This window comes from Sylvia atricapilla, chromosome 6 (assembly GCF_009819655.1).
Source record: "Sylvia atricapilla isolate bSylAtr1 chromosome 6, bSylAtr1.pri, whole genome shotgun sequence".
In the NCBI taxonomy this organism is placed as follows: domain Eukaryota; kingdom Metazoa; phylum Chordata; class Aves; order Passeriformes; family Sylviidae; genus Sylvia; species Sylvia atricapilla.
This window is the reverse complement of record NC_089145.1, coordinates 9,375,028-9,386,220: the sequence shown is the minus strand read 5'-3', so window position 1 is coordinate 9,386,220 and position 11,193 is coordinate 9,375,028. Positions and strand designations below refer to the sequence as shown.

At 54.0% G+C, this 11,193-nt stretch overlaps 1 protein-coding gene across 1 annotated transcript; it reads right to left on the bottom strand.

Annotated features, from left to right (window-relative positions):
• Positions 1–475: 475 nt before the first annotated feature.
• Positions 476–10,987, bottom strand: LOC136362248 (inner centromere protein-like). Its single transcript, XM_066320616.1, has 19 exons — positions 10,857–10,987; positions 10,604–10,717; positions 8,781–9,472; positions 7,789–7,840; positions 7,236–7,269; positions 6,891–6,990; positions 6,287–6,374; positions 5,639–5,774; positions 5,476–5,568; positions 5,359–5,370; positions 4,797–4,906; positions 4,568–4,679; positions 3,819–3,914; positions 3,469–3,587; positions 3,197–3,275; positions 2,280–2,387; positions 1,990–2,076; positions 1,238–1,394; positions 476–888 (listed from the first exon to the last, which is right to left on the bottom strand). Exons 1-19 carry the CDS (start codon positions 10,985–10,987, stop codon positions 689–691), a joined length of 2,520 nt encoding a protein of 839 aa, XP_066176713.1. The 3' UTR covers positions 476–688.
• Between the last annotated feature and the right edge of the window lie 206 nt (positions 10,988–11,193).

Below are 11,193 nucleotides of genomic sequence, written 5' to 3'. Positions count from 1 at the left end.
AAGGAAGAAGGAGTGGGATGGGTGCAGCTCTGCTGTCACAATGACAGAGCCCCTGAGGAACCAACCCCTCCCTCACCCTTCCCCATCAACCCAGCTCCAGCTCAAGACAGACTGTCCCACTGATCCTGCCACAACAGGATCCAGAGCTGAGCCTGGGCTTCCTTCTTCCATTAGAAAAAAAAGGGTGAGGAGGCATTAGCCACTGCTTCAATTGTCCAGGGAGATTTTTCCAACAGCAGGAAGAAGATTCTGGCTCAGACTAAGCTGAGTGCACACGAATTTTTGAAGGAAAAGGAATTGCGGGTAATTAAGAGAGTAAAGATAGATAAATACATAAATATAGTAAATATATATAAAAAAGCATTACGAAAACATTATCCCCTCAGGCTGATTAAAAAACCTGATCTTCCCCACAGCAATTTCCAAGCTTCCTTGTATGAGGGAATATCCTAAGTGAATAGGAAATGAGGCAGACTAGGAAATGGCTCTGGTTGCAGATTAGTAACTGTGATTTCTGCAAGAGAAAAGGCACAGTCACCAAGATATGGGAAAGGAGACACACCCACTGAGTGTTGGACTTGATTAAACACCTTTATTTCTGTACAAAAAGAAGAATAAAAAGTTAGAATTGTAAATACAGGGGAAAGTAGAACACACGGTCCCCTAGAAGCCCATTTGCTGCCTTGGCTCAGCTCTGGAAGGTGCAGGAGGGGCCACAGGAGGGGCCGGGCGGGGAGTGCCACACGGCCGAGCTGGTGCGCTTGAAGTAGCGGGGTTTGCACTTGTAGAAGATGTGCTCCAGCCGGGGGCTGGGGATGGCCCCAAACAGCGCGTCCACGTCCACCGGGTGGTAGTACTGGTGCACGATGGCCTCCTGGAGCTGCGCCCCTGCGGGAACAACGGGAACAACACACGGATGCAGGCCCTGCCTCAGCCCCCAGGATTGGCACTCCTCTTCCCCTCTGATAACCCACGGGCTGTGCAGGAGCGATGGGACACAGCCACCACACCTTGCTCCTCCTCAGGAGCTGGGGCTATCCCCCCTTTCCTCTCAGGACTCTGGTTTCACCTCAGTCCATGAGCACTGGCAGGAGGCAGTGCTGATCCCCTCAGCACACAGAGCTGGGAGCTGCCAAAGGTGCACATACTCCTGGAATGCACTTTGGAATGGCTCCATGCAAGGCTGAAAAGCTCCAGGGCAGGAGGGAGAGGAAGGCAGCCCAGAGCTGGCACCTACCATCGGCCCAGGCAGGGACAGGCTTCCGGGGGTTGCTCTCATCATCTGTGGAGTCATCGCTGTTCAGATCCAGCCCGTAGCTGTTCTCATTGGCCGGGGGTGATTCTGATCCTTGGGCACCCTTCAGGGAACCGAGGCAGGATGTGGAGAGGGATTTCTGAAACTACACAGAGAGCACTGATGAGCAAGGGGAGCAGCACTTCCATGGCTGAGATGGCCACCAGAGCCCCAAAGTGTTCAAATCCTGAACCAACATAAAACTGTCACTGAGTTCCATGCCTTGACACCCACTGCCTGCCCTCCTGTTTTCTGTGGAAAAACCAGGGAAAGGCACACTGTGTGTGTCCCAGCGCTCAACTCCACACCTAAACTCTTCCACATACTCTGTGGCAGGTCGGTTTTCTCTCACTGGAGCTCTGACACAGCCAGGACAGAGCCCACAGCCCCACAGCAGATTCCCAGCAGACACAGAGTTGCATCCCAACTCCGAGCAGCCTTTCCTGCCGCTCTGCCCACGGAAGGCTCCGCATCCGCGGCTGGCACAGCCCGGCTGCCCAGGGCCGCTCCCGCTGGGACGTCGCCTCAGGACCTGCTGCCCTCCTGTGGCCGCTTCCAGCATCTTTTCCGCCACCAACCACTTGTTTTTCCATCTCATTCCCTGTGCCCAGCGCTGCGGTGGCTCCGAGCCGCGGGGGCCAAGTAGCCACAGCAGGCGGGGGCCACCCAAGGGCTGTGCCAGAGCCAGGGCTCACCTTGACGGCTTTGTTCTGCCATGTCCCTGGGGCTGCTGGTTGAACGGGCTTTGTCTCCTCTCCCGGCTGCTGCTCACCGTCAGCCTCCTGTAAGACATGGGAATGAAGTCATTCCTCATTCACACAGAGCAGACTGTGACACACAGCTTTCTCGGCAGCTCTGGCAACATCCAGCCCTCAGTGCTTCTGTGGCTTCTTCTGCAGAAACAGCACCAAATCCAAGACTCCCAGATAAAGCCACTCCTTGTCTCTGCTCAGGTCCAGCCTGGCTCCCTGGAGCCCACACTTACCCTCTCTGCTTGGAGCCAGATATTAAGAGCTGAGGAAAAGGATTCTGGTGGCTCATATCTTTTCTCCAGCCCAGGCCTAATGGGCACCTCTTTGGGACTTTCTTTCCCCTAATAAAGAGAAAAAACAAACAAAACCGAAGTGCTGAAGTTCCTTTTTGACCCAAACCATTTCTCCTAGAGTTTTCCTCCTGTGCTGCTCAGCACTTGGAGTTACTTCCATTTTCTCCTGCCTAGAAAAGCTTCCCTGGGCTCATTCTAGCCTAGCTGCTGGTGTTACAGGAAGGATTCAGACCTTAAATTAAATTTATACAGCACAAGAGTCCAAGTGCCAGGGACTGAGGGAAGGAGTGCAGCAGGAGCCCACACAGGAGGAAGAATTGATCCTGAAGAGGAAGAACCATTTGGGGCATTGATTTTTCACTAATGAAGCAATGAATTTTAGAGTAGAGAGTGAAAGCAAATGTTAGTGGGATATTCTGAGACCAACAACCCTGACTTTAAGCCTCAACATTCTTTGTTTGACTGCAAATGGAGTGACACAGTGCCATAGGCACCTGAGGTTTGGTTTGGGGGTCACATCCTTTGGGCCTGGTAAGGAAACGTGGCAGGAAGACATTAATAAATCTCTAATTTCCACATTTGTTTCAGGATCAGTGAATGCTCCTTGGGGTGTTCTTCCAAGTGCCATTTCATGACTGTCACCTTACCATGACAGGGCAAAGGGCTCATCTGAGAGGAAGGGAAGCCCCAGCCCTTGGCTTGTTCCTGCACAGCACTTCTATACAATAACAATCATTAGTTTTATTGTATTTGATCCTCTAAACAACATCCCAGTAACACAGCACTTGGAAAACACCTGATCCTGAACCCAGCCTGTGTGCTGCAGAGAGGCTGATCCCAGAACACTCTAACTCCACCTTGGTGGCCTTGCCAGCCACTGCTGCTGTCTCCTGCTGTGCTTGGGGGGGCTTCTCCTTCCCTCGCTTCTTGGGATCCCTGGGGAGAAAAGAAAGAAAGAATTTAGAGAAGGAAGCATGTCCATCTGTCCCTCACCCTCTTACAGCCTCCTGCTCCTGCCCCACTCAAACTCCAAGCAGCCCTGGAACCCAGGTGCAATACCACATTTACATCCACTGCCTCCCCATGGCCGTGGCCAATTCCCTGCTCCAGGACAGGCACCAGTTCACACCTCTCCTTTGCTTTTCCCAGCTGTTGCTGCTCCAGAAGGTTCTTCAGTTCCAAGACTGTCTTCCCTCTTTCCTTCACTTCATCCTCTCTTTTCTGCAGTGGTTCTTGCTGCTCATTTTCCTCCCGAAGAAACAAGAAGAAAATGCTGTAAGGCTCCAGCAGCCAGAATATTTCTCCCTTTGTGTCCCAACCCAACCTCAGCTGTCTGGACAGAGGTCTGGCAGCCCTGACCCCAAAATTCCTGCAGAACTAGGCAGTGACTAGTCCCCATCCCGCTAGCCACACCCACACAGCAAATCCCTGCTACCCCTGTCCTTTCCCAAGTGCAGGAGAGTCCCGAGTCGCTCTTACCCATCTCAGGGATTTCTGCTTCTGTGCCTCTGCTTCCCCGTGTTTCTTGGACCCTTTCCTCTTGCTCCGCTCCTCTGTCACCTTCTCTTCCCTCACCTGTGAGATGTGCACCTGGGAAAGCCACACCTGTCAGCTCCACCACTCCAAGGACATATTTCACAGCCTTGGAGGGAGGTTTGGAGCTTGGGATATCCCAGGTCCTAAAGAGAGTGAGGACCCAGCACCCAGCAGTGGGTGTGCATCTGTCTGCTCAGGGTTTGGGAAGCACTGAGAGGAACATGACTCCTTGTTTTCTAAAGCTGACCTTACCAAAGGTCTCTTCAGTCCAGCACAAAATGAGCAGCCAGGCCTCACCCAGAGGCTGCTGGGACTCTGAACCCTTCACAGCCATAACACAGCAGCAACACTGGCATGTGGCCACCAGCCCAGCCTACCCTCCAAAAAGGGCCAGGTCAGGCTCTGAAGCCCAAACCTGACCCAAATCACCCCCTGCTGAGTCACACACTTCAGCCTAAGCATGTGGGCTAGGTGAGGCTGTCACCTGCAGGGCAGGCAGGGGCTGCCACATTCCCTGAATGCAGAGCAGCATGAACAGGGCCTGTCCCAGCAGGAATATGCAGAGGCATGGTGAATAAATGCCTCCCCTTGTCAGGAGGAATTCTGACATTCATGAGCCTTGCCAGTGCCCTGCTCACACCTCCTGGTCTCACAGATCTCGGAGAGGCCCAAAGCCCACTCAGCCTTCTCACCTTCTCATCACTCTGCAGGATCTTCTGCTCCACTCGCTTTTTCTTCTTTTCCTCCATCTGTTCTGCACGCTCCCGAGCCTGCAGGGCCTTCCTCAGGCGCTCTTCCCGCTTCCTGGGCAAGAGGGGCCCGTTAGCCCTGCCTGCTCCCAAAGTGCTCATTCCAAGTGGGAAGCACAAGGCAAGTCTGTGCTGACCAAGGAAAGAGCAGGGGGAAAGGGGCCCAACTCACTGCTTCATTTCTGCCTGACGACGTCTCTTCTCCTCCTCCACTTTCTTCTTTCTTTGCTCCTCAGCCTCCTGCTTCTTCCGGAGGTTCTCCAGTCTCTGCCTCTCTTTCTCCTGAAGGGAGAAGAGCTCAGAGTGTACCAGGTGCTGGGGGCTGTGCCTCCCTTCAGGCAGCCTGGTACATGCAGTTACTGTTGGAGTCATTTACCTGGACACCAGGATGGGGAGCAAACAGAAGGGGAGACAACACATATTTGGCAGCAGGGATTATCCAATGCAAGCAGAGGTACAGGAGGGAAAAACCTCAGCCCTTCAGCTGCAGAGAATATATTTAGAAAATACCAGCACGCCCCTGCTGTAGGTGACCACTTGTCCCAGGAGCCAGGAGAATGGTGGATGGGGAGCACAGTGCAGCCTGGCTCAGAGGCCAGGAGCTCCCAGCAGTGCCCAGTCCCAGCAGAACACACCTGCACAGAGATCCTGTCACCTCACCACTGGTGTGACATCGGCGTGAGGGGAGAATGTGGTCAGTGCGGTCAGCCCCATGGATAAGGTGCCATACTTACAACAAAGTCTCCCTGCAGAGAAAGGGCATAAAAAACATGATTAAAAGTTTGGAAGTAGCACCAGAACTCCCCAGCACATGCAGCCCATTTTCCTCCTGCCCCTCAGACATGACGCACCTTCAGGTGGAGCCGAGTGGGAGTGTTGCGCTTAATGAAGTCCTTGATGCCACCCCCTTGTCCCTGCAGGATGTTCCTCAGTGGCCTGACAGCCTGAGGGGAGAGAGGGAGGGAGCTCAGGGCCTGCCTGGGACAGGGGGCACAGGGCTGTGGCACCACTCACCTTGCTGGCAGGAGAGGGGGATGATGGAGCCTGGTTTGCTGAGGTCTTGCGCTTCTCATCCAAAGGGGAAAGGGCCCAGCCCCCTGTCTGCTGCCCCTGCCACAGGGCACCCAGGGCTTGCTTGCAGCCTTTCATCCTGGTGGTATTAGCAGGAAGGACATTAAAGTGGCTGTCACACTCTCCAGAGGGATTCACTGGCTATTACACCTTTCTCCCAAAACCTTCCCAGCAAAACGCAGTGAGGAGACACATCAGGTATTCCAGAGTCAGGTCAGGTATTCCAGACACTCACACAAACAAAAATAACCACGTCAGTCACTCGTTCCCTTGACCACTCTCTCTCAGGAGCCCTCAGATTTACCTCCCAGCTCTGAGCTAACTGTGCTAGGGCACCTCTGCTTGTTTGTGCTGGACTCTGGGTGCTCCTCCCCATGCCAGACCCAAACAAGGCTCCAAAAGCAACAAAAGACTTCCAAGACACAGGATCTGGCCAAAGGCGATTTCAGAGCTACTGGAAGCTGGGGGAGGAAGACAGGGAAACAACCCCTCTGCCCACCCCTTTTTCAGCACAAATGTCTTAAAAGGCTAAACTTTTAAGGGGTCCTTCCAGACCCCTGGCTCATCCCTGCTCCTTGCAGTGTCTCCTACCACATGCGGGAGGAATTCTGCTGGGTCTTGGCACAGTGGGGCTGTTCCTGGCTCTTCTGGGGTTCACTGTTGGGATTTACATGGCTTCCTGTGGAGAAACCTGCAGTCAGTGCCACGTGTGAGGCATCCAGCTCCCTCCAGGGACTCTTTCCTCTATTCCAGCTCCAGCTGCTTGTCACTTCCTTCACTTCCCACAGGGAATAAAAAACCCACCCAACTCCTCCTTCTTGCTCAGAGGCACAGAAAATAATCAGGACCTCTAAATCTTCACATAATGCAACCCCAGACAGAAAGGACATGACATTCTCTGGAAGATTCCAGCTCCAGGAGCTCATTCCTAAATGTCCCCACTTGTTGCATAGACTGAAGCTGGGCAGGGCAGTGTTTGTCTCATGGCTTGGACACATTTACATGTCCTTGCCCAGCTAACTGATGTCTCACGTCTTCAGGAGGTCCAGACTCTACCTGGAAAACTTCCTTGATAGGTGAGAGGTGGGTCTGTTTCAATACAAATGCCTTATTTCTCAGAAATGTCCCAACTGACCCCTAGGTCTGTGCATTCTGAGGGTTTCATGCAAAGAAAGCGAGACCACCTGGAAGTTACCTGCAGCATTCCCTGCCTTCTGCTCCAGAGGGGACAGGCGCTGTGCAAGAGGGCTGGCAGCTCGGGGACTTGTGCTTGCAACAAGGACATCTCCAGGAGCCTGCAGAGAAAGGGGACAAGCATTCCCTTAGCACAGCTGCTCCAAAGAACAAGGCTACCAGGGACCTGGTGCCCTGGAAAAGCCAGCTGCTTGCTCAAAGAGGATCTGCTTCCCTCCAAGTGAGGGCTGTGCTGGCTCATTTTGGGACATGGGCCACATCCCTGCATCCAGTGATAACCTCAGCAAAGGTGCTGACTCAGCAAGGAGGAGTCCACACAGCCTGAGTGTTGTTCCTTGGAACTCACCTTTTCCCTCGGGGAATTTAGCTCCGGCTCAGGCCTGTAAAGGAAAAGCTATTTTAATAATTTAAATTCTCTCTGAAGGCAAGTTAGAGGTGATGGAGGCAGCATATGGGACTGCAAGGAAGTTGCAGCTTCCTAAGCACATCTAGAGGCTGTTCCAGCCAGGCACATCAAGGTTGGGCTGTAAATTCCTCTGAGGGACTGTTCCACTGTGCTGCTGAACACCCCATAACCACCTTGGGCCCCAGTAGCAGGAAAGGAAGGGACTCTGACAGCCTTGGGCTGTTCCTTCCCCAGAGCAGATCTGACTGACGACCAGCATTCCAAGACAAGTGGCAACCAGGAATTCCAGGAAGCCCTGGACACACCACCCCTCTCCCCAGTGAAGGGCTTAATCTCACTGTGCCTGATAAGCACAACTTGAAATCTCATCCAGCCCCAGACAGCAGCACCTCAGCAGTCCCTGACAAAAATCTGTGACTGAAAAGCCACCTGGAGAGTGTCCTCACAGGGAATGCTGGGATCCCTTCCCACCTGCTTTATGTGGCAGCCTCACCTTGTGCTGCTGGTCACATCTTCTTCCACAAAAGCCTCCAAGGAGCTCTGACCTGGAGAGGAAAGCCCAAGTGGAGCTGGGAATTTCACTCTCAGGCTCCCAAAAGCCACAGAGTGCACATGGAAGAGCTCAGGCTTCCTCCCAGGAACATGGATTGCTCAGCTTTCCCCACCAGCACCACACCTCCCTCGAGTGCCACTGAATCTGGAGTGGGCTGGGAAGGCAGAGCACCGAGGCAGCAGCTCTGCTGCCTGCAGCCCGCTCCAGCTGCCTGTGTCACAGCCAGCATTCCCAGGCCATTGGCTGCAGCTCCTGCCTCCCTGCACGCTCTGGTGCAGGGATCCGGGGGGTTTGGGTTGGTTCCAGGCTCATTCCACCCCCCCATCACACCCCTTCGCTCCAAGTGTTATAACGAATGCCTGGATACGGCATGACTCAAGGCTGACAAAGCTGAATTCCAGAGGCCTCCATGCTCCATCACAGCCCATTTGCCTGCAGCAGCAATGGTTTTGGAAAGACCAAACAGCCCAACCCTGTCAGGAGCAGCAGGAACAGCAGATACAAGGGATTCAGAGCTACCAGGAATAGCCTGGGCTCCACGACCCCTGTTCCTCTGGTGACACAGCTAGTTTGAGTCTTCTATCCTTGCCCAAAAAGCATTTAAGCTCCTCTACCCTAACTTCAGGGCTGCACTTTCAGCCCTATTGATTTTTTGGAGAGCTGGCAGATGCCATAAATTAAAGCCCTTCCCCAGGGAATGCAGCAGTCTCTCCCAATCCAAAGGCACACATGGCTGGAACCAGCCAGGCCACGCTCTCCCTTTCACAATTGTGCTTTTTGCCCATTCCCAACCTGTCTACCCCAACTCCACCTGCTGCAGCAACACCCTGGCTTGAAGCTGTACCCCAGGAGCCCACAAGGACAAGGAGACCAGGAGCCAAAGCCAGGGATGAGCTGCTCCATTCCCACATGGAAGCAGTGCAGGGACTCACAGCTCACTCTGCTGGAGGCCGAGGAGGATTCTCGTGCTGCTGCCTTCCTGGCCATGGCCCTGCTGATGGATCTCCGGATAATTTTCTCTCTCCTGCTGGCCAAGGAGCATTTTTCTGCCAGGGAAGCCCTATGGCTCTTGTGGGGGGCACCCAGCCCGCTCCGGCGGCGCAGCCTGGATTTCTCTGTTGCACTTTCACTGGGGGAATCCTGGAAGAGCTGTGTCTCAAGGCCTTGAGGAGATCCATCTCCTTGGAGTGCAGCAGGATCACCATTCCGAGTCTTGGGAGTGGACGTGCTGGCTCTCCTGACATCCTGCTCCCCATCCCTTCCTGGCTGTTCAGCTGGGATCTCAGGGACACCAAGGACCTCCTGGAGCTCAGCTGCTGCATCCCCCTCAGACAGCTGCTCCCCCAAAACTGCTGGAGGGCCTGCATCACACCCTGGGGTGCCAGCACCCTGGGGACATTCCTGGCAATCCAGACCCAACACGGGAACAAGTGCTTCCACAGGCTGCTTCCCGGGCAGAGCCTGGGGCTGGGGTGTGATGCCAGCCTGAGATCCCAGAGCGCAGCCAGGCATGGATACATCCTGCCCCACACAGCCAGGGCTCCGGGGCTGCTCCTGGCTCAGGCACTGCTGGGAATTAAGACTGGAAGACAGCAGCTTGACACCACTCCTCCTTCGGGATAACCTTAAAGGAAAAGAATTTTGAAGGAAATTATGAAGGAGTTCTCTGCTCCCGAATTACTCTTAGAGGGAAAAAGCAGATATTGTAAAAGTGAAGCTGCTGCTAGAATCTCCACTCCATCTTTCCCCCTCATAGCCCATCCTATCCCTGTCCCCCATGGACACAGCCCAGGCAGGAGCTCACACACAAGGGCTGTGCCACACGGACACAGCCCAGGCTGAGTATCCAGAATCAGGTGTGGAGAAATGGGAGTGGGAAAGGTGTATTTCACCCTACACCAAGATCTGGGTTTAAAGCCCACCCTGGCAGCAGTTGGATAGCAGAGGACAGCACCTATGGAGGGACACACTGTGTGTCACCTTTCCGCTGACAGGCTTGGCTGCATCAGCACCTCTTCCCAAGCCAAGTTTAAATGAAGGAAAACACAAACAGGAGTTAGCTGGGCCTCTCTTCTGGAGAAGGTGTGACCCAAGCACCCCGAGCAGGGCTGAGAGCTCTCCCCACTCTGATCTGCAGTGCCGCTTTTCCTGCTCTCCCTCGCACACACACAAACCTCCCACGCTCCCGCTATTCCTGCTGCTCTCCCCACACTCCATGTCTGCTTCCTGACAGTCTCCCAGCTCTAACTCTTCCTCCTGTGGGCTTTTCACCACGGTTAGCACGATTTTAGTGCCCTAACACACCAACGGACCAGCTTTGGGCAGCTTTAAAAGTATGGTGGGTTCTAAGCAAATCACTTGGAATTTCCACTTCAGGCCCTCAATAAATCTCTAAAGTCTCCTTGCCTGCCAACTTGGACATGGTGCTGGAAAGACATCCCTTTCCCAAGTTTTCCAGGCACTGACACAGAGATAGTGAACACCAAGAGCAGCAACCTCAGGCTAAAAGCCAAAGCCAATGAGACAAAACCCAAATCTAAACAGACAATAAAATAGAGTGTTTATTATTCTTTAACTACAACCAGAAAAAAAACCAAAACAGTGAAGGAAAGCAGCCATATTTATCCCAAACTCTCACCAAAATCCAAGCAGTGATCAATCCCAATGCTCCCCTTTGATAACTCAGGGAATGCAGGCACTGTTTTGTTTCATCCAAACACCACAAGGCAGAGCCAGAGCAAACTAACCCACCTACCTCCTCCTGCTCAGCTCCTTGTTTTCCTCTCTCATCCAGGAGGATTGCCGTTTCCTGAGCTTCCTCCTCTGTGACGGTGTTTTGGGCAAGAGCATGGGCTCACCCCTGAAGCTGCTGTGAGGCAGAGCACAGATTGCTTCCTCCACTGCCCACATCAGCCCTCCCAAAACAATGGAAGGATAGGCCCAAATCCACCCACACCCAGCTGGGAGCTCAGGTGGGCACAGAGGGGTCTCCTCAGGGCAGCCCCTACCTCTTGAGCATCCTCATGCCCTGCTCCTCCACCTCCCTCAGCCAGGCCAGGTGCTTGTGCTGGGCATTGCAGAGAAAGCGGGACAGCCTCTGCCCACACACTTCCAGCAGCTGCTGGGGACCCTCCGCCATTGGCTTGCCTGGAACAGAGAGGGAGAGGACAGGGCTGGTGGGCAGCCAGAACAGCCCTCAATGTGGGAAAGAGAGAGGCGGGCGCCGGGGAGTATGAAGACCAGCCAGAGAACAGGTGTTGGGGGTCCCCCCTCCACACTCCAAGGAACCCTTCCCAAGCTCCAAGGGGCCCTCCAGTATATTCGCTCGCCACCCGACCAGAGCTG